The 23,019-nt window shown below is 42.9% G+C and overlaps 1 protein-coding gene across 3 annotated transcripts in view; it reads left to right on the forward strand.

Moving 5' to 3' along the window:
* GSN (gelsolin) overlaps positions 1–23,019 on the forward strand; it is a 35,683-nt gene that overhangs the window by 9,877 nt on the left and 2,787 nt on the right. For 2 of the 3 annotated variants that reach the window (XM_075185678.1, XM_075185675.1), the window contains exons 2-14: positions 6,082–6,286; positions 7,249–7,403; positions 7,815–7,976; positions 8,655–8,804; positions 11,176–11,265; positions 11,874–12,006; positions 12,966–13,054; positions 16,795–17,010; positions 18,017–18,150; positions 19,032–19,122; positions 20,331–20,345; positions 21,351–21,521; positions 21,961–22,135. In XM_075185678.1, coding sequence (XP_075041779.1) covers positions 6,091–6,286; positions 7,249–7,403; positions 7,815–7,976; positions 8,655–8,804; positions 11,176–11,265; positions 11,874–12,006; positions 12,966–13,054; positions 16,795–17,010; positions 18,017–18,150; positions 19,032–19,122; positions 20,331–20,345; positions 21,351–21,521; positions 21,961–22,135 — 1,777 coding nt within the window. In that variant the 5' untranslated portion in view covers positions 6,082–6,090. The remainder of the gene's footprint in view (positions 1–6,081; positions 6,287–7,248; positions 7,404–7,814; positions 7,977–8,654; positions 8,805–11,175; positions 11,266–11,873; positions 12,007–12,965; positions 13,055–16,794; positions 17,011–18,016; positions 18,151–19,031; positions 19,123–20,330; positions 20,346–21,350; positions 21,522–21,960; positions 22,136–23,019) is intronic. The other variant, XM_075185677.1, reaches the window with a different exon arrangement.

A 23,019-nucleotide genomic window follows, 5' to 3' on the forward strand; every position in this document is an offset into this window, starting at 1 on the left:
TTATAGATGGGATCTACCCCCCCTATCTGTAAACTGTTAGACCACATGATAAATATGATAAATAATCTGTATTAACTACACTAAAGGGTGTAATTTGTCTGTAGACAGTCATGTCTGTCTGGGGCAGCACAGTGGCCTAGTGGTTAGCACTTCTGCCTCACAGCACTGGGGACATGAGTTCGATTCCCGACCATGGCCTTGTCTGTGTGGAGTTTGTATGTTCTCCCTGTGTTTGCGTGGGTTTCCTCCGGGTGCTCCAGTTTCCTCCCACATTCAAAAAAACATACTGGTAGGTTAATTGGCTGCTATCAAAAATTGACCCTAGTCTCTCCCTGTGTGTGTGTGTGTGTGTGTGCATGTTAGGGATTTTAGACTGTAAGCTCCAATGGGGCAGGGACTGATGTGAGTGAGTTCTCTGTACAGCGCTGTGAAATTAGTGGCGCTATATAAATAGATGATGATGTCTACAGACATGACTGTCAAAGGAATATTAAGCATGTTAAGAATTTCTGATGTCGTTGAGGCATGAGGCACTTTGATGTCAGCAAGGCCCAGTGAATTGAGGCAGCATTATCACAATGAATAGTCTGAGTACTAGTTCACCAATAAGTACTTTTTATTGGTCACAAGGTACTTTCGTGCCATTCATTTCAAGAGTCTGTGAACCAATCAGTTTGTTGAATGAGGTGTCGGCGAGGCCTCAACTGAAGTCCCAAAAATGGACTTATCGCTTCATACATCTGGGGCTGTAAACTAAGGGTCGTACAGGAGTATAATCCCCGTCTTTCAATCCCTCCTAGTTCAGAGCTCCATAAAACCTGCTACAAAATATCCTTCTTGTCCTGGTTTCTCTGCTGCATTGTGCAATGTATTCATAGCTGCTAACACTACACACCGTCTAATGAACGGCTGATTGTGGGAAAAGTCTTGACTTCCCCTGTTTGTTCCAGGTGAAAGTTTAAATATTTTGTTTTTATAGTGAGCAGGAAATGTCAATATTTCACATACACAATATGGCAAAATACTGTCTAAGTCAGACCTAGCCGTCCTTTTTATGTCTATAGCTTCATACGACCACAACGTGCCACCAGTTAGTTAAAATAAGCCCCCATAGCCTCAGTCTATCATGTTGCTGGTGTCCTATAACCCGCAGGGGAGTCCTCGGGGGTGTACGTGCCGGCGCTGCTCCACTTAATCTGCCTCCAGATACCGCCGGGGAGCCTGGCAGGCACAAGCTAGTCCAAAAAAAAGAAATCTACTTTCTATTTTAATACAAAAATTAAAGAGAAACAAAAAATTTTTTTTTTTTTTTTTTTAGTATGGGTGTAAAATGATAAATGAAATAAAGATTTTTAAAAAACAAACAAATTAAGAAAACCAACTGAAATAATCAGGGTGTGGCTGCGCCATGCTTACACATTTGAAGTCACGTGATTGTAGTGAGTCTAGTCCTTAATCTGCACCCTGGGGTACACATTGTGGGTGTGTATATACTACAAGTGATAGATGATTTAGGGGAGGGGGCCACGGGTCCCACTGTAGCTGTGAATAACATTAGAGCCTTTTATGTCTCACGAGTAATAGTCACAAGTCTTTACTCTCGGAAAACAGTAATTCTTCCCTTTGATGTGGAGAAGTTACTGGAATAATAACATTTAAGTGCTCTACAGAATAAAGTCATTTACCCATCAAAAGACGACATGAACGCAATTTTCTAGTAAGAGATTAAAATGAGTAGGTGAGAGGAGCTCAAAACGTAGTGAGTTTTGAACATGGTCTGTAATGACGTTGTACGGTGTCTTCTGTCGCCTCGATTGTACAATGTTGTCACAACGGGATCTTGTGTATGACGCTTATTAGTAAATCTTGCACTGGTTTTATCTTGTTGCTCTTGTTTATCGGTATCTTGGGTTGTGCTCTCTCCTAACCCCCTGTGTACATTGTGCTTTCCAGAACTGACATTTTGGGGAAGGGGCTTTTCAAAGATTCCAGGTCTGCCAAATCACATCCAATCACAATTTGATCAGACAGATCAGATTGTGGCTTTTTCAAGTGTGATCAAAAACTACCATATCGGCACTTGTGTGGCCAACTTTACACACAGAAAAGGTGGTGTGCATAGGAGAAATGTTTTATAATCTGCTACATAGAGCCAATCGTATTGCGAATCATTTCTCTGCTAGTTTAACTTGTGATCTTCTACTTTTCTGAATATAAGCTCTTTACGAGAACTGATATATTCTGGTTTAGTGATTCCTTCTCTAATTGATGTAGTATTGCTGCCTGCAGTGTAAACCAATATAAAACGTTGTGTCATGGGTTACATATGTGTTGTATAATTAACTCTCTGTTCCCATCCCGGGAGTTACAGCACAAACTGGAATAAAACACAACACTCTGTAATAGGTGACGGAGGCTGAATAAGAACAGCTATAAAATGATCCTTTGTATCTACTGTAGGGTGAAACCATTAGTTACAGTGAGTGATGGAACAAGGCTCAGTCACAATACGTTGTATTTCCTGGTGTTCAGTAGAATTACTGTTTATAATATTATGGCAGATAGATCTCCGCAGGGAAAGCGGCACGAGGCCAGACACATGTAATGTGGGTGTACACAGCGGGAGACATCTGGATTGTTTTTGCTAGTACATTAGTTTACAGGGATGTGAAATTAAAGGCCAAGTAACCTCATATCATTGTGTTGCCTGGTATATGGCAATGTATACACCGATCAGCTACAACATTAAACCACTGACAACCAATGTTATTCACTTCACTTATCTAGTTACAATGGAATCTGTTAAGGGGTTGGATATATTAGGCAGCAAGTGAACAGTCAGTTCTGGAAGTTGATGTGCTCGAAGCAGGAAAAATAGCCAAGTGTAAGGATCTGAGCGACTGTGACAAGGGTCAAATTATGATGGTAGGTGACTGGGTCAGAGCATCTCCAAAACAGCAGGTCTTGTGGGGTGTTGCCGGTGTGTATTGGTTAGTACCTACCAAAAGTGGTCCAAGGAAGGACAACTAGCGACAGGGTGGTGGGTGCCCAAGGCTCATTGATGAGCATGGGGAGCGAAGGCTATAGCCCGTCTGGTCCAATCCCACAGAAGAGCTACTGTAGCACAAATCGGTGCCCATGTTGACGCCTGTCCACCACCGAAAGCTCCTAACAATGGGCACATGAGCGCCAGAACTGGATCATGGAGCAATATAAGTAGGTGGCCTGCTCTGAATCACGTTTTTTTTTTTTTTTTTTTTTTTACATGTGGATGGCCGGGTGCATGTGTGTGGTTTACCTGGGGAAGAGATGGCACCGGGATGCTCTATGGGAAGAGGGCAAGCTGGCGGAGGCAGTGTGATATTTAGCCAAGTAAAGCCATTTGGTTACCAGCCGTGCTGTGCCAAGCTGTCCTACAGTGGGAAGTTTCTCACCATCCAAGAAGCAGTATCTGGCTGAATGTTATTAGATCAGGGTTGCCCACGTGTGTTGGAAGATGCCATCTGACTGAGCGCCAGACAACTGCCATCATATGATCCCCCTCGGTGTTAGGGAGCAGCATTGTGACCGGGATTATATAGAACAAGCCGGATTTGGTGTGACTGGTGCACTGCCGGGAGTGTGACCCCCGCTCACTAGTCAACACATGGACTGGGCGGTCTTCTGTAACTGCAGTTGTTGTCTCTCCGCTTTCTACAGCTTTTAGGTAATGGGTATTACACAGTACAACTTCCTGTTCTGTATTCAGTCGTCTGTATCTGTTCTTAATCTGTATGTCTTCACAGCAGCACTTCTCTATCCAATGATCTGTTCCCACGGAGCAGTAAACTGACTCTGGAGTCTGGATTCAGATTTTGAAAAAACTAAAATAAACTTGTAATTTTTTTTTTTACTTTTTTTTTTTTTAAACTCCCAATGATTTTTAGAGTTTCACAATGTATGAAGCACTTGCTCTGTCTGGAATATGTAGAAGAATTGGAACGCAAAACCTATTTAAAAGCAGTTACCACTTTAAAAACTAAGCTATAATTCTAATATAGCAGTTATTTTTAAAGATGTTTTCTTTGGGGCAGTGTGTGATGGGTTTTGTTTTTTCCTTCTATCCTGGGAATTGGTAAATGGGTGTCGGGGGACAGGGCCCCAAGGGGATGAGATGATGGCCCCGGGTTGAGTGGTGGGGGCTGCAGTGTTGAGAGGAGGAAGATGTTCCCAGGGGTGAAAGACATGGAGATTTTTATTTTTATTTTTTAAATGGATAGTCCCTTTCATAAAGAAATAATCAGTAAACAAACTGTTATTGGTTACTCTATTTTTTGACTATTGCCAAACACTCAGTTATTTCAGTATTTGTGTGTTTTAAGTATCCCCTGACCTCAATGTGCTGGAAACTTAATTTCCTCTGGGGACTATTGGATTTTGGCTATTTCTGTGTCTATGGGAGTCCTCGGACGTCCTGGTTTTGCTACAAAGTCTTAAAGCGCAAACGCAGCCTAACGTGTCATGGCGGAAACAGTGATGGTTTGTGGGCTGGACTAATCATGAGGATGCCGCCTATAGATAGTAATGCAGAGAACGATTAATGTCCTGTACCCTGTTTATTGGGCCCTGATCTATGTAATGCAGGACTTGTATGTGTGTTATAATTACACCCCCCTCATAGAAAGCTGCTTTATCTCCCTGATGCTGCATATTTTTAGTTCTCTAATGCTCTATATTCAGTCTCCCTTCCTGTGACAATTGTTACATTGTACAGATAATCTCCGCTCTGCAGCGTTCACAATGGTTACAATGTGTCAGCAGGTTGCTGTGTGTTCTATCCTGCCTGTGGGGTGGTAATACCTCTGTGTGACACTAGGTGGCGGTATTACATGGAATGCAGACCTGAAGGTTTAGTTACTGACACAAAGCAATGTGCAGTCATTGGCTGGAATCTCCCCATAATCCTCATAGTGGGTTAATCTGATTGTAGCTGATTAACTCTTTACAGGCTACTGTCCATCTCTGGTACTTGCTCTATGGAAAGCTTTGAGAACAGCATCTTGTATATAACTCCTGTAAACATACAGTAACACTTTGTATTAGAACATTTATATCTGTATAAACATTGCGTTCTGATGTCATCACTTCAGTGTTCAGTAGAATCATTTTGATTTAAAAGGGAATATTACACAACCTACTGTAACTATTACAGATATTACCAATCATCTTGGAATTCTGAGACCTGTAAAACACACTGTGCAGCCTTCTGTCGGTGACTTCTAACATCCATATAACTTACAGTGCAGTATCCTGTAATATATATATATATATATATATATAATTTTTTTTTCCTGTAACCTGAGGTGTTGTATTTGGAAGGTAGTGATGTCACGGGGTCACATGACTTACTCTGAAAGTTTCCTGATGGTGTAGAACATGGCAGCGCTGGGGCTCGGCAGTGATGGAGAGGGGGGGGGGGGTGCTGTGCTCTTCTAAACACTGCGCATGTGTCAGACACTGGGCCTGTGGAGTGTTGAGGAGATGCACATTACCCCTCCATCTTGCTATAGTGCCTGGTATCTGCTAATTGCATCCCTGTATGAGAATTGGCTCTGATCAGGAAAATTATTTATTTTTTTTGTTTCAGATTGGAACCTGTATAGATAAGAACGTTCTCCCTACTGTGCAATAAAATAGATTTTAGAAATTACCTGGGAGTTCCTAAACTTTTCTCCAAGGAACGTACATTTATTCCCATTTATATAACAAGGAGTTCTGGAGACCTGAAGAGACCTTTAAGGATGAATATTTGGGGATAGTGACACAATTCGGGTATTACAAGTTCTGTCCTTTCTCTATTGCAGCTTTTTAAGGATATTGCAAATCAAATGTCCGTTCTGTGTCCTCCCTGATGGCTCCTTATAAGTTACGTGTAGTGATATACACCAGTGCTAATATACAGTATAACGCTGTGTATCATTCTGTATAGCAGAAAGGAGATGTATATATTTGTTTGTTTATTGCTGGTTTTGATTTAGTTTTGAGCCCCCGCACCTTCCTGACGCCCCCTTTCCTTCCTTTCCTCTGTCTTTCTCCGTGTAGCATTCAGAAATGGTGGTTGATCACCCAGAGTTCGAGAAGGCCGGGAGGGAGCCGGGCCTCCAGATTTGGAGGATCGAGAAGTTTGACCTGGTGGCCGTGCCGAAGAATCAATATGGATCTTTCTTCACCGGAGACGCCTACATCGTCCTGAACACCATCAAGCAGCGCTCCGGGAACCTTCAGTACGACCTGCACTACTGGCTGGGTCAGTGACCTCCGTTTGTCTGCGTTCAGCGCATTATACGTGATATTGTGGCGAATCGTGCGCCAACCAGGTGACTGCGTGATGTCTAATGGTGCCCACGCACAGGTGACCACGTTGGATGGGATCCAGATGTTTGGCGCCTCTGACATTTGTGCTGAAGTTAGTCGCACAATTATGATCTGGTGGAATTTTTATAAGATCAATAGAGGGTATCTGGGTATGTCTAAGACAACACCTACTGCCCTATGGGGCTGGTTACAAGAGATCTGTTGTGGTATCGCAGCGCGTTTGGTACATAGTCATATGCATCAGTATCCATCTATCACAGTAGCCCTGACTAAGTTGGGAGGAAAACCAGACGAGCGACTTTGCTGAGTTATCCTCTTGTATTTAATCTCTTTATTGTCACGCATTTTCCAAATCTTCTGCCCCCTGTTGTGCGGATACACCCTCTGCGGGTGGCGATGTCAGACAAATCCTCCATCTGCTCCTCTGTCTGCTGTACAGTAGACGTCCACCGTTTACTATCTGTTATAACCGTGGGGATTATTACCCAACTGTTTAAGCCAGAAATAAAAACTGCATTTTATATAAAGAAAAATAAAATCCAAACATAAACTACCAATCATAACATTTAAAAATCTATTTCTAAACGTTTCAGTGTCTCCATCCTGAAGATACGTTAATAAAAGGTTTGATCGTGCAGAAGCCAACGTTTTCTGTACATCAAAAGGGTCCCAGACCAAAACGCCGTAGGAAACAGTGGCTGATAAGGGAAAAGTAGCTTGTATTCTACGTAGGGTATTTAATGTCATGGGTTTAGGAGATGGGGTCTTCTACATGTGTTTTTAAATTTGACAGATTTCTTATTTTGGCATGTCTGGTAATTCCGTCACACAGTGACTGGTCTTAACGTGTTCCTGTCTTCATACATGTTATGACTTCCCCGCTTGTCCCGGCAGGTGATGAGTGTACTCAGGATGAAAGTGGATCTGCTGCCATCTTCACGGTCCAAATGGACGATCATCTGGGGGGGAAACCCATCCAAAACCGCGAGGTACAAGGGTACGAGTCGTCCTCCTTCATGGGCTACTTTAAATCTGGCATCAAATACAAGGTAATCTGACTCTGTTTTCGAAGTGTTTATTGGTGGGGAAGGGGGAGGAGCTTTATCTGATTGGTTTTTGTTTGAGTACTAATTTGTCATTCTTTTCGGAACAATCCTCTCTGCCTTCATATACCAGAGGTGAATAGGGATAGAATAACCTGTAGCCAATCAGATCATCATTATGGTCACAACAGCACAGGGTATTTCAGGAGATGTATGCTGGTCTCATGGGAGACAGGGCTGCATGTGACAGGGGCAGTGACATGATGTGAGGAGGAGAATGGAGGCAGCAGGAAGCCACAGACTGAGAGTTATATAGTAGAAGGAACAGGTTCCCCAGCAGCACAGAGCAGTAATATGAGGCTCCTAATGCGCTTATTGTGTCGCAGTTCTCCATGTTGTCTTGTACTCTCCTCCCAGGCTGGCGGTGTAGCTTCCGGTTTCACGCACGTCGTTCCCAACGATGTGAATATACAGCGTCTGCTCCAGGTGAAAGGACGCCGTTTGGCCAGAGCCACCGAGGTCCAGGTCTCCTGGGACAGCTTCAACCAAGGAGATTGCTTCATTCTGGATCTGGGTGATGTAAGTGTTTTCCTCTCTGTAATTCAGCAGGTTGTTAATTAGAGGTTGTTCTAAAGCTGTAATTACTGCGTGTTATACACATGTCTTTCACAACAAGTCTCTAATCCCTGTTCCTGGCTGATGTCTAATTAAACTCTATGTACATCACCTGCAAGAAGATCTACAAGTTACTGAAACCGTCCGTTCAATATTCCACGGAGCACTAACAATATTTCTATCTCCTTTTTTACTTGACTAATCTAAATATTAACAGATGAATATACAAAAATATTAATGTTGCATCTAAAATGTTCAGTAATCGTACGAGGTCTGTATTTGGCTGGGTACCGCCATCCACCTATATAACCAGGAACTCTGCTGATCAGACAGTATCGCTCTGGTCTATCTGTGGCAGAAGAGATTGAACGTAGCCGCTCTAAGGCTTCCAGACAATATTTTGAGTATAGGAACGGATACATTTGTTACCATTAGATCGGATACTATGGGGTCGATGTATCAAACATTCTGAAAAGGATAAGTGGTTGCTATGGGCAGCACCTCCAATCAGATTCTAGCTATCACTTCCCATAAAGTACTAGATAAATGCTACCTAGAATCTAATTGGCTGCTATGGGCAACACGTGGTCCTATGTGGGGACATCGCAGCCAAGAATTAATCTTGTCCGTTGCTGATTGCAGGAAATCTACCAGTGGTGCGGATCGAAGTCAAACCGCTTTGAGAAGCTGAAAGCCACCAGTGTCGCCAAAGATATCCGGGATAACGAGCGACACGGACGCGCCAAAGTCTACGTGGTGGACGAGGGGATGGAGAGAGAGAAGATGATTCAGGTGCTGTTCTACAAATGATTCAGTTGCTGTAGAAATGCCTGGGTGCTATACGAGGGGTTAACAGCGGCCGGAAACGGAGTTCCCGTAATTTCTTCCCTAACGCTCTGCGACCTATCTGTGTGAGAGCTGTATATGTGGCATGGTGCAGCAAGCAATACACTGGGCACACTAGTGATCATGTGTGGCTCCCTGGTCTTCCAGCAGTCTGTAGGTTTCATAGCTGTCTGTATAATGTGCGGTGTCCAAACCAACTTCCATCTCTGGCTTATGTCCTGTAAGTTAATTCTCAGGTCACTTCTCTTCCACAAATCTCCTGTTGTCTTACATAAATATAGTCCGCTCTTATAGGAATATAGTCCGCTCTTATAGGAATATAGTCCGCTCTTATAGGAATATAGTCCGCTCTTATAGGAATATAGTCCGCTCTTATAGGAATATAGTCCGCTCTTATAGGAATATAGTCCGCTCTTATAGGAATATAGTCCGCTCTTATAGGAATATAGTCCATGTTGATTTATTAATATTTCACTTGGTTTTTTTTAAACATAAAACATTTTAAAAGGGACATCTTTTAAACTTTGATATTGCATTGTGGGCTTGGTAATCTTTCAAGTCATTTAACATTTTGAATCCTTCCCAGAAAGATTCATCACTAAACCAGTTGCTTCAGAGATCTGGTGATCTCTGAATCTCCAAGTGGCTTCTAACACACTTTGGCTCACAGGCTTACAGTCTTCTGTATACAAACCTAAAATGGGGTCAAATAGACACCGAATAGAGAGATAAGGAGGGAGACACCAGAGACGTACAGATGAACACAGAAGGTGGTTCTGAAACGTTCTCGCCACGTGTGGGTGACCGCTAAGAGGCTGATTTAACAAACATACTCCAAATATAATAGTGCCTGCAGGGCTGGGGGGAAATTCCTGCATCTTGAAGTGATTTGGCCTCTTGCGGTCAGGTCCTATTACAGGAAACGTCCTTGAATATTTCAATGTGAAAAACTGAATTTTCAGTTCTCCCCCTCGTCTGTTTTTTAAAGGCAGCAATGGTTTTATATTTATAATGTACGAACTCTGATCCTCACTTATGTGAAGACTTCATATAATTCCCCCCCCCTCCTAGGTACACAGACCCTCAGCTGACAAATTCTCAGGAACACGCTTCTGCTAGGACTCGCATGCAGCGAATCCTGCGCCAGAATGTCATCCAGTGTACAGGAGAAGTGGTACCATGTATCCGTACATACAGAATAAGGACAGATACTGAGAATAGCATACAGCACAAGAGAAGTGCTACTATACAGAATAGGAACAGGTACTGAGAATCTTACAGACCAGAAGGGATCATACACGATGGAGCATTGTAGCTCCGCATACAGCGATCGTACTGTGCAGATCAGGGGCGTCCCTTCATGAGTTCATATTGGGTGCCTTAATATTGAGCTCACATGAGATTTAATTTTGTGGGTAGAGAATAATTGAGGGATAGACGCGAGTGCATTTCGGGAGGGGGGTTTGTCTTCTATTATAGGACATTTTTTTTTTGTACCTTGTTTAGGTTTGCGAGAGTGCGTTTCCAGGAAAAACCTTTTCATGCACCTAAAAGCCCCAATGTCCCCTCACTCCAATGATAAAGTTAAGCCATAACTAAGATAGATAGATAGAGATATATATATATATATATATATATATATATATATATATATATATATATATATATATATATATATATATATATATATATATATATATATATATACTTATACTCATAAGATGTGCTCAGGAAGTGAGACACCTGCTGGTCACTTCTATTGATGCTAAACCTGTGTATGAGAATCTACTCTCTGTACAGCTCCCCTGATTAGATTCCTCTTCACCCATCGTTAATATTCTTTATTAATAATTTTAATATGGATCGTGGGAGTTCCAGAAAAGAAGCCCCAATAAACGCCAATGCAGATGGCACCTTGGGACAGCGCTGCTTCCAACTTCCCCCGACCCCTGCGGATTTGTCAGGGAGATCTGTCTGCTTCGGGCTCCGCAGCAGTTGTCGGGGGTTCCTCTAGTATCTGGCGTTGTTACATTTTAGGACATTGGGCTGTGGATGAATGAACGATCCGTATGAGATGACCAAAGCTAGATGCAGTTAGCGGTCAGGAATGTGGTCTCTGCCGACGTCATGGGATTTCTGGGACATGTAGTTCAACAATGGCTGCAGAGCTGCAGGTGTCCTGCAATAGTTTTGTGAAGAAATAACACTTCTTGCGAACCCCACCCCGTGTACTGCGCGGTGCCGTTTGTGTATCTGCATCAGTAGCGCAGAAGGGACCCTGTGAGGTGGAAGTAATTAACCCTTTCCTCTGTTCCAGGTTCTGGGAGACAAACCAGATCTGCCGGAGGGACTGTCTGACGACCTTAAAGCGGATTCCACCAATAGGAAACTTGCGAAGCTTTATAAGGTAATTGCAACAAAGTATCGCTGTAACAGTTACTCTTTTTGTCATAGCTTTTTCTTTAATCAACACATCTACAGCATTGCAATTAAGTTAACGACCATTTATAGTCCTTACAAGCTGAGATTTTAGTGGCTGTATAATTCTTTGTTCATAGGAAGCGTAAAAGATCCTCAAAATGGAAACGATAGAATAATATAGGTTTAGAGTACTGGGATTAGGGTCCTATTTTTATTCATGGTACCAGATACACTGCAGCCGATTCTATCCCACTACTGACACCAACTGGATTGTGCATCTGTTTTTATAGGAACATCTAGCCCATTCTACTAAATTATTACCTATGCAAAGGAGAGCTGGAACATAGTGCAGGGGTAGGGAAAATGATTTACAAATGTTTTTTTTTTTTTTTTTTTGAGGGGTGTCTTTAATAAACTCCTATTATGGAGAAAACTACTTATTCTCATAAAGGAACAATAATATCCACGCACTAGTTGAATATTCTGACTATGGTAATCCGTTAAATTTGAGGCTTTCGGCCCCTGGCGGTCTTGCACTACTATTTGTACATCTGATATTGCTGGCCACCTATTTAGTTTCCTCTTTATTCCTAGGTCTCCAATGGCGGTGGATCTATGGCGGTGTCTCTGGTGGCCGATGAAAACCCGTTCACGCAGTCTGCCCTCAATTCTGATGACTGCTTCATCCTGGACCACGGCTCTGATGGAAAGATATTCGTATGGAAAGGTTTGTCCACAGCGGGAGGAGGAGGCTACGTGTTGTTTTTTTTTTGTTTGTATTTTGCACCCTCGTTGTGGGGAGTTTTGGATTCTTTTTAAATTATTGCACCTCCCTTGCACTTTGTCTTAGAAATAAGCGATAAACATTGTTTTTGCATCTGATGCATAACTACCAATTCCCCTCCTTCCCGCATCACATGATTACGTATTTGCTGCCTAAGAGCAACGTACTGTGTACACTGACAGGTGGCATAAAATCTGATAGACCTGGAAAGTCTGGCCTGCACCCCCAACCCTGCTTGGATGCAGAAGCCAGGAACAGCCCCAGAACTCTGTATAGTGAATCCGTACTTCCTGTATATCGGCCGTTATAAAGGAACTTTGCTCCTTATGTGTTGGCATCTTTCACCATATAAATATATGTATACCCACAGACATTGGACCCCCTCCCTATCCAACCAGTCAGGTGATTCCTTGGGTCTTCGATAGTTGCTGTTGCTTGGAAAGTATTTGCCTTAAGTCATGCGTAGACTCTACCTAGTTTGAAATGTAACATGCTCATTGATAGGATTTCTGATTGAATTCATGTTTAGTGAGTTGGTGAATATTACCACAACCTTCCCTGTTTGTAATCCAGACCACAGCTTGACGCAGCTAAAATGATGTACACATAAATATTAACGAGAACAGCATCCAGCACTGAAATGTAGTTAGAGCGAATCATTGTTGGATAGTTAGAGGGATCGAGCACCCCGGGGGGGTTTTGTTCGGAGCTGTGACATTGAGAGACCGGGGGAACCTGCAGCCACTTATCACTTAATTCATGATTCTTATTGTTGCATCAACTGTACATATCAGACCTGAACCACAATGATAATTGCCTATCTGACTGTAAATCTTCATACGTCTCTACATCGCAGAGTTCTGCACTATTGTCGTGTTGCTCATCTTCTATCTCCTGTCCAGGTAAAAAGGCCAACTTGGAAGAAAAGAAAGTGGCTTTGAAAACTGCCACCGAGTTTATCTCCAAGATGGGGTATCCGAAACAAACTCAGGTAAGAAGACTTGTTGTGACCTGTGAATATAGAACCTTAAAACCTTTTACAAGCTCAAACGTTTGTCCCTGTACAGCATTCGTCCAACGGAGAGAATATACATATACACACAAATACGTTTATATCCATGTGGTTCTAATGGACGACTTTTAATAATGTGTCGGAAAAACTCCTATCTCGAAAATATTGCAAAATAATTTGCGGTTTCTTCTAGACTTTTGGAATACAGTTTACTATAGACTTTAGCTTTCTATAAACCCACAAAACAATGCTCTCGTGTGCATAATACATCCCGACTTGTACTGTGCATATAGAACCCAACAAACCATTTTGGAGTAAACTGGAGGCTTTTCTACTTTTTAAGGAATAATTCAAAGGGAGAAATGTAACAAAATCTTAACCACAAACTGATATGATTTGCAAATTATGACTTCATGTGTTTGCACAATTTTCTGGTTTATGGTCTGCAATGTTCAGAGAATCCACATGATGGCGCTGCAGGTTTAAAGAGCCTTCAGTATTCAAAAGTTTGAGTGGGTCCCTTATTTATTTTTCAACTTAGTTTATTTTTATTTATACAGTAGTAGAAAACAGACAAAATAATGTATACTGGTTACAATCAATAATATCCAAGGTTTGCATAATTAACATTGTTAACATATAATAGACACCATACAAAAAATGAGAACCGAAAGGAAGGAGACTTGTTCAGAGATATAACATATCTAAGAGGCACATTTTATAAAGTTTCAAACCATTGTATACAGGGAGACTAGGTTAGACTCCAACAGGACCCTTCGTTAGTAACTATGTTCTGAGTAATATTTGAACCATGAAAACCACTTGATCAAGGGGGAGGACACGGCTGTGGAGTATCTAAAACTGACAGTTTCCATCTCGTAGCTACGTTGCGCTTTATCAATGATTTTGGAAAGGGACGGAGGAAGGGGTGACCTCCAATTTTGGGCTAATGCTGCTGTAGTAGCAATATTACCAATAAAATAATGGTTATGGAGTTGAAGTGGGTATAGATGAAGTAATGCCATTTCAGGGCACAGTAGGATATTAGATTTGATAACCTGGGATATCCGATGGAGAACTTCAGCCAATAACGACCTGATTTTGGGACATGCCCAGAAATATATACATTGGGGTACCGGTATCTCCACATCCTCTTCAACATAGTTTTTGATACTGAGGGCCAGATTCTGAGTAGCTTATCTGGGGTAAAATATATCTGATGTATCCACTTAATTATAATCTCTGAATGATTAATGCATTTGGACATATTGTAGGTGTTCTGAAAGATTTTGTCCCACTCGTCTTCTGAGATACTAATTCCCAAATCGGATTCCCAAGTAGCTTGGACTGGGATATCCCCGAGAGTCCTTAGGGGACATGAGGGTCTGGTACCATACGGAGATGCCACCTGCATGGGAAGAGAATGACCTTCTTACTAAGGAGGGGTCAGGCGGGGGATGTGACAGGTTAGATTGTCTCCAATGTCTAATCTGGAGGTATCTGTAAAACTCACGAGCTGCTATGTTGTACTTGGCTTGAAGGTGAGAGAATGGGGGGGAGTGACCCACCCTCCAGAAGGTCCTGTCCAGCCCCTTGTCCAAAAATCTAGGCGGAGACCTGAAATCAGTGACCGGGCAATGGTTGGTGGATTAAAGGACGAGAGAAGAGTCTGGAGAGAAGAGCATCATCTTGTCCCAAACAGTAAAGGAATCTTTGATACTCCAGAGGGGAGTTACAGGAATTGGCCTGCTAGGCTTGTCTAACCAAAGGGGAGATGGGAGTGGGGGAGAACTGTAAAGTTCAATGGTAACCCAAGGCTTGGGAGGGGGAGGAGCCTCCCAACAGGGGGAGGAGCCTGCCAATCTCTGTGTTGATCTAGCAAGACCACATGTTGGTAAGTTTCCAATTTAGACGTAGCTAGGCCACCTCTCAACCTAGAACGAAACATTCGATCTCTAGAAAGTCTAGGGTGTTTATTTCGCCGGGTAAATTGAAACGCCATAGTGTCAAATTTATTTAGAAGAGTTCCGAGCAGAACAAATACAGGACCTTCGGAAGTAACATCTTCAGGGAAGCTACTCTTCCCAGCCAAGAAATTTCGTAGTTTACTCACCAAAAACTGGGTGTGTAAAAATGTCTCGAGCGGTAGGTAATTGCTCTCAATAACCAAAGAAGTATTCTGGGGGGGGGGGGGGGGGAGAATACTGTGTGACTTTAGGATCTGTGAGAAATCTTGTGAAAGGGCCACCCCCATAGCTTCTGTAGGATTTGGGACAGTGCAGGCAGTGAAGACTCTGCAAATGACTTCCTGTTTGTTACGAAACCAAAGGGGCATATTTTGTGGTGAGTGGTACCGATGATGGACCCACCAATGGCATCCGGGGTTCCGTAGCCAATGCAACGATTAATCGAGAGAGGGGAGACAGCCCTGTCTTCGTTAGTAATCAGAAAGGAAGAGGGAAGGAACCCATTGCTGGAGACCCTGCAGATGGAGTAGTGTACAAGGTGGAGATGGGCTGGAGAAAACCACATTTGGCTTTGATGGATTCTAAGACAGCAGACCCATATCCCAATGAATCCTATCAAATACCTTTTCGGTGTCGTAGTGGTGGTAACGGCAGAGGTACAGAACTAGCAATGTGAGTCTCAATGTTTAATACACTCCGTGTATTGTCTGGCGCCAGTCTTCCAGATACAAACCAGACTTGATCCAGATGGATCAATTGGGGTAGAATTGGGTTTAGCCAGTTAGCAATAAGTTTAGCAAAGATTTTGAGGTCAGAGTTCAGGAGCGCTATGGGACGGTAGTTATGACAGTGGGAAGGATCTTTACCTGGCTTGGGAATGGTTATTCGTGCCTCAAGCATTTCTGCGGGGAGAAACGTGTCCTGTGTAGCCGAATTGAATAACATGGTAAGGACAGGCGCCAATGTGGGCTGGGAGGAGGAATAGAAATCGTGTAAAGCCATCGGGACCCAGGGCCCTGCCACACTTCATGGATTTTATAGCACCTTTGACCTCTGACGACCAGTCCGAACACAAGGCCGCAGCCTCGTCAGCAGACGGACTGGAGCGAGATGTCTGAAACCCGTTAATAGACTCGGTGGATGGGTGAATTAGCGATATGTCTCCTTTTATGTCATATAGGGTTTCGTAATAGGATGCAAATCTGTTTGTTATAGTGGAAGGGGGTTATAGATGTGGGAACCCTGAGCATTACGTAGAACCTTAATTCGGTTGATAACATTCTTTCCAGAGTTTGCAAGGCATTAATTTACTTGCTCTATTACCTAAGGTATAGAAGCGCGGATTGAGTCTAGCTGTTGCGTTATTAATCTGTAAAAGAGACTTCATTAATTTTCCTGCTCAATGCATCTAGGTCTGCTTTTATGTTATGATCTAAGGGGGTACGTTTATGTCTGGCTCCTAGTAACACTGTGACTCATAAGAAGCTGTACCTCTTACTGGCTTCCTGATTACAGCTCCTCTCATGACTGCCTTAAGGGTGCACCAGTGGGTGAAGACTGAGGCATCGGTCAAAGGCATCCTGGAAAATCCAAACCCGTCCGGCATCAGTCAATATAGAATCTGCTAGTGTCCAGGGCCTAAGTGGGCGGTGTCCAGCAATGAGCTTGTGGTCTCTTATTAGGAGTAGCCTCCTTGCCCCTGGGATAAGGACTTTTTTTATTTATCCATTTTCTTGTGTTCTGTCGCTTCAGGTACAAGTTCTCCCAGAGACCGGAGAGACGCCGATGTTCAAACAGTTCTTCAAGAACTGGCGGGACAGGGACCAAACGGAAGGAATGGGCGTGGCCTATATTCCCAACCACATTGCCAAGATCGAGAACGTTCCCTTTGACGTCAGCTCGTTGCACGACTCCACCGCCATGGCGGCGCAGCACGGGATGGTGGATGACGGTACCGGAGAGAAACAGGTGGGGAGAGGGGTCAGACTGTGTGACTGGGGTCCTCCATGGAGGATGACTGGGTGGTTCCACTAACGATCGCTCTATAAACATCTGTGCCGATTTTATATAGATAAACTGCATTTTCCAAGAGTATATTCAGGTGGAATCGGTGGAGACTGTCAACTTGTTCCAATGCTTAATGGCAGAATATTAAGTTCACAATAAAATAGAATTTGGTGTAAAACTGTACAAGGGTCCAATTGGACACTAATAGGGGTATTCAATTGTTCCTCCGGGCGCCACCGGAACGAGCGTGTTAAAACTATTACCGTTTATACGGTAAACTTGTGCTTAAAAACCGTTAATACGGTAGTTTACTCGCTGAAATGGTAATAGTTTTAACGCACTCGTTCCGGCGGCGCCCAGAGGAACAATTGAATACCCCCCTAAGGGTTTTTAGATGAGAATTTATTTTTTATTTTTTTGTTTCAAATATCCCCTTTTTAAAGTCTCTTTATAATAAAATTTGATTGAATGCAGTTCTCCTCCTATCCACTAGAGGGCAGCAAATCCCCAAATATAGTAACGTTTAACAGGATTTTTTTCATTTTTTTTTTTTTTTTTTTTTTTTTTTTAAAAAATACATTTTGGGGGCCTGGTCGTTCCGTTCAATTCACTTTCTGGATTAAATCAGATTTACAGACATTAATGCTTTCTTACTGAACATTTACCTATCATCGTCGACATTTATTTATGTAGCGCATTACAATGATTTCTAAGTCCTTCCCACATTTCAATTACCCCTTTTTTCAATAAATATGCTGCCCCGTTATCTGAGATTTATGTAGATTTCTTACTGATTTACATGTCTACATAAACATAACATTTGGCTACGTTTTTTCCTGACTGTTGCACAATCCCTCCTACTTTGAATCCCTCCCGCCCCTCCCCCCTTTTTATTTTTCTTGTGTTTTTTATTTTTCTTGTGTTTTGGGGTATTTAACCTCATGGGGTGACTCCTCCTGTTTTGCAGATTTGGCGCATTGAAGCTTCGGAGAAAGTGCCAGTATCCAAATCTCTTTACGGCCAGTTCTACGGTGGAGACAGTTACATCATTTTATACAGTTACAGCCACGGCGGGAAAAAAGGACAAATTATCTACACCTGGTAAATCTATTCTAAAATATGGAACTTGAGAAAAAAAAATGTTTAAATAAGACTTTGTAGGTAGACCCCCCCCCTCTCCTTATTATACAAAACTAATTGAACAAATTGTTATCTGTCTTGTTGAAATACAAACGATGGCTGTTTAGTAATACGCGACACAATATGGCTGCTCCCACGCTTTGTATTAAATGGCAATAATTCTCATCCTCTGCAGTATTTATATTTTAATCTCTGCTATTGGGGGTAAGGAGACCCCCGGTCACATTGCACAGTATTTATCTCTGTAGCCGGGAATGTGGCGGTAGTGGGGGGTACTAGGCTGAAAAGAAGGATCTGGGTATGGTTATGTGATCAGCTCACACCCTACACTGAGACAACGTCTACGCCCTGTTTCCTATAGATACTACAAATCAGAGGGTCATTGGTCTACAACTGCGCAAGTTAAGCAGTAATTGCATATGAAATACCAAAATCGTACAGTATGTGGCCAGTAAGAAATACTTTTTTGAATGCTGGGATTATCCCCAAAATGAGGGGAGCTGGACTTCGGCAACAATATTAGGGGGGCATCATCTGAGGGGTATGATTACATATAGGCCCGATGTTACCAATAAGTGATCTGTTATATGATCTGCCTTTGACAATTGCATCAATATTTTGCTAAACACTGAACCAAAGGGAGAAGCCAGAGATGCTGAAAGTGACATTTTGGGAGGTTTAGAGGCGTCATGTGGTCTCTCGGCTCAGACACCGATGTAGGAAGTAGAATCTGCTGCAGTTTTCAGTTCAGACAGAACCGTGATTGTTTTACTCGTTGTGTCACGTTTGTGTAATTGCGGCTCGGCCGGGACGGTGTGGTCACAATGTCTCTTCTATTCCAGGCAAGGGCTGGATTCTACAAAGGACGAGATAACGGCCTCCGCCTTCCTGAGCGCCCAGCTGGACGAGGAGCAGGGTGGTGGACCGGTCCAGGTGATTACTGATAACCGTGTGATAAACTGACCTACAATACATTCTGTAAACACTGATATTGTCATCGCAAGTGTGTGTATGGGGAGGGCAGTGTTAGTGACTTATCCTGAATTCACTGTAATACATCAACTTATTGTGGTCTTTACACAATATAAAGGGTGTTCTATACCTACGTCAGGGTTCACCCTCTGTCCTCTTATCAGATCGCTGTTCTTCACTGCCCCCGACTCCAAGAACCTCCTCACCCAGAAACGCTGACTCCTCACGGATGTCTGTAACTGTGGCAGCCTAGGCATAAGAGACCCTTATCCCAGGAACCGTGGTAATCTGGGGGGGGGGTGTGCCACCCCTTATTAATAAATTGGGCAGGTGTAATGAACGGCAACTTAATTTCAGGGTGACCGATCTAATAACCCCACAAATACACATTACATACTGAGCAACAGGAGTATAATTACTAACTGTAGTTTGTAGAAAATTACTTCCTAAAGAAATAAATGCTAACGGCTGATCACATTTTCATAATTATGCAAATTAAAAGATGTCACAAGTGTCCCCTGCTCCCCCCCTCATACTATAAAAAAAATATTCAAATGAGGGAGCTTAGTAGAAACCAATTGTTGTAGAAGAATCCAGCACTGAAAGGGTTAATGAATTTCTGGGTGATTCACGAGGAGATCTCTGTTTGACAATCCCTTAGGAAATAGATTTGGTTACATATAATTTATGAAGACTTATCGGAGGTGTATCTATAGGGGGGATTAGGTTATATTGTGACTTCCTTGTTGAATCTGGATTGATGGCACAGAGTACACTCTGGGATGTAATTAATAAGTCAGAAGTGTTTCCTTGATATATGTCTGTCAGGAGTCAGTATTCGTTCTCTTGAAGACCCTATAACGTTCCGGTGACCCTGGGACGCTGCACAGTTCTATAGTCCGTTTTGAGATGTCTTCACTTTCTGTGTTTAACGGGACAGCAGACAGGAATCTAATAACTGTAAAGGAGTTTGCACCCTGGAATCACTGATTGGGGGGTGAGCGGTTTTGTAGATGGACCCATTGCTCATTTTATTTTTCTTAATCGGATAAAGTCAAGCCGCAATCTCGTGTGACGCCAAGTTAAAGTGCGTTGGTCTAACTCCACGTCTCGCCCTGAACGTGCTGTTCTGTTCTGCTCTAAATTCCTCCACGTTTCTCTCCATACAGGGTTCAAGATCCCAGGTACATACTGCACGTTACTGCGTTTCTCCCTTCCCCCAGTATCTTGCATATATTAGGGGCTCGTTCGAAAACCCCTCCTCTTGCATCTTGACACGGGAGTTTGAGCATGCGTGTTGTCATGTGCGTGATCACTGAGTGAGGATTGGAAGTCTGTCTCCTGCTCTAATCTCACAATATTGTCCTCTGCTCGCCTTGTAAATACGAAGTTTCCACTACAATCCACAGCGCTGTTTTCACTTGATACACAACCCCCCCCCCCCACCCCCTCTTCCATGTTTCCTCTTTTTTTATTTCCTGATGACCTGGTTAATTGACTGGTTTCGTTAAAGAAGTTGAAGCTTTAAATGATAACTTGTGACTCTGATTATTGTTGTGAGGGAACTGGTCAGATGAGCAGAATTTTAAAACACGAAGCTGTATTCTGGGGTCCAGGTATTGTCTGTGTTTTCGTGCCGCATCCTTCGATCGAACGCACACGAAATTCTGTAAATATGATCGACCTGTATAATGAGAGAATGCATGTTTTGTTTGTGTTGATGCACAAAGACCTCTGAATGTTAAATACGAACTTCCCGTTCACTTCTCACTGGCCCATGAGAATTTTTAAAGCTTCAAAATAGATAAGCGATCACTTGGTCTCCCAATTTACAATAGGTAAATAGTAAAACATTGAATCTAGGGGTACAGATCCCACCGGTTGGTAGACCCTGATTTAGGGGCACTGTCTATACGATGTTAATGAATGTGGATGGGCTGTTGGCATCTTGTCTCAATGTGCGTAGCTGTTTAAGGAACAGGAAGTGTCTGCGCCCTTAAATATTATGAACGTCCTGAGGTTTCCGATATAGGCAGCATGTGTGTTAAACCGGATTCTAGTACTAAATAAGTGTTGTGTATTTATCTGAAAAGCATCCCATCAAAGATGGAAGCCGATGTTGGAGAACACTTGGTCCTAATTTCCAGGGCGTTTTATTATAAATCATCATCTCTGTTCCTTGTTTCCAGGTCAGAGTCGTGCAGGGTAAGGAACCCGCTCACTTGTTGAGCCTGTTCGGTGGGAAACCGATGATTGTCTACAAAGGGGGCACTTCTAGAGATGGCGGTCAGACGGCAGATGCGGACACACGTCTGTTCCAAGTCCGTGCGTCGTCTTCTGGGTTCTCAAGAGCAGTAGAGGTAAGGAGTCTTTACTGTAACAGCAAAATTCTTGTGCTCACACTGGAGGCGATTTCTCAGTCTTCATGGAATATAAACGGAAATTTAATGCCTGAATACTGGTAACCTATACTTTATTCTTGCTCAGTTTTTCAATTTTTTTTTTTTTAAGGAAAGTGATACTTGTTCTATTTAAACATCAAATAATGACTTGTTAATCAAAGATTCCTGTTAACTATATGTATTTATACAGCGGCATCTTCAAATTTTAGACAATGATCTTCATTTCCGTAATACGTGAATTGATAGTTTGCTTGTGATAGTTTTGAGCAGGTTCTAATCGTCTCTTAAATCATGTTACATAATCGCCCTCCAAGTGTGGGGACTAAAGCAATCTTAATGTAAACGATAGAGAGAGCCGTGTGCTGAGGTTTAGAGTTAATAACTCCGTCTCTTCAAGGTGGACGCCACGGCCGGCAATCTAAACTCCAATGACGCCTTTGTCCTGAGGACGCCCTCTGCTACCTACCTGTGGGTCGGACAGGGCGCTAGCGATCCCGAGAAGAAAGGTGCCCAGGAATTATTAAAGGTCCTCGGAGTCTCTGGGTCACAGATCGCAGAAGGCAGAGAGACCGGTAAATTCTCATTTCTGTTAGACCTAAACCTGTGCAACGTGAGTCTGTTCATAGTGCCGGAACTTCTCCACCTGGAGCACTCAACGCGTTTCACAAACTATTACACAAACTGCATAGCATAGTCCCTGGCACAGCAGTCCCTGATGCAGAATCCCTGTTAGACACCTGATTGGATGGGTGAGATCAAATGTGGATTTTAGAGCTAATCTGGTTCCAGAATTCATATCTATCAGTGTAGGGAGGATTTAGATATTGTGGATTGGAGAGGTCTCCAAAGAATATAGAAGGTGACCTGTTGTGTTGATTATTGTCTTATAATTACTGTCATTCATAAGCGGCATCAGCTAATTCTTTTGTGAATTATCTTCTTGTGTGCTTGTGGAGTAAGTGGGTGAACCCGTTTCACAGAATGCCGCTCCACCTGCAGCTCCCACCTCCTCATTGCAGGCAGGGGGAGAGGACGCAGTGCAGCACAGATTAGTGCTTTATCGTAATATATCAGATCCCATAATTATATTTATCGCTTGGATCCAGCACTGTATTTGCAAACTAATAGCCAATGTTTTGTAGAGATCCACTTGCATATTGCAGGCGTGTTTCATTTGTAAGCCACGTTCGAGTGCATCAACCAGGGGTGTAATTTCCGGAGTTCCTGCAGCTCTTACTGGTGCCAAATCTGTAGCTCACTGACGCTCTATTCCAATGTTTACAGCTCTATGAAACCATTGACTAGTCCTGGGCAACCTGTGGCTCTCCAGGTATTGCGAAACTACAAATCCCAGCATGCTTTGCCAGTAGACGGCTAGCTGACAGCTGGTAGGGCATGCTGGGACTTGTAGTTTGACAAGACCTGGAGAGGTGTTGGCTAGGCCTGTCCTAGACTG

Source organism: Mixophyes fleayi, chromosome 9 (genome assembly GCF_038048845.1).
Source record: "Mixophyes fleayi isolate aMixFle1 chromosome 9, aMixFle1.hap1, whole genome shotgun sequence".
Taxonomy (NCBI): Eukaryota; Metazoa; Chordata; class Amphibia; order Anura; family Limnodynastidae; genus Mixophyes; species Mixophyes fleayi.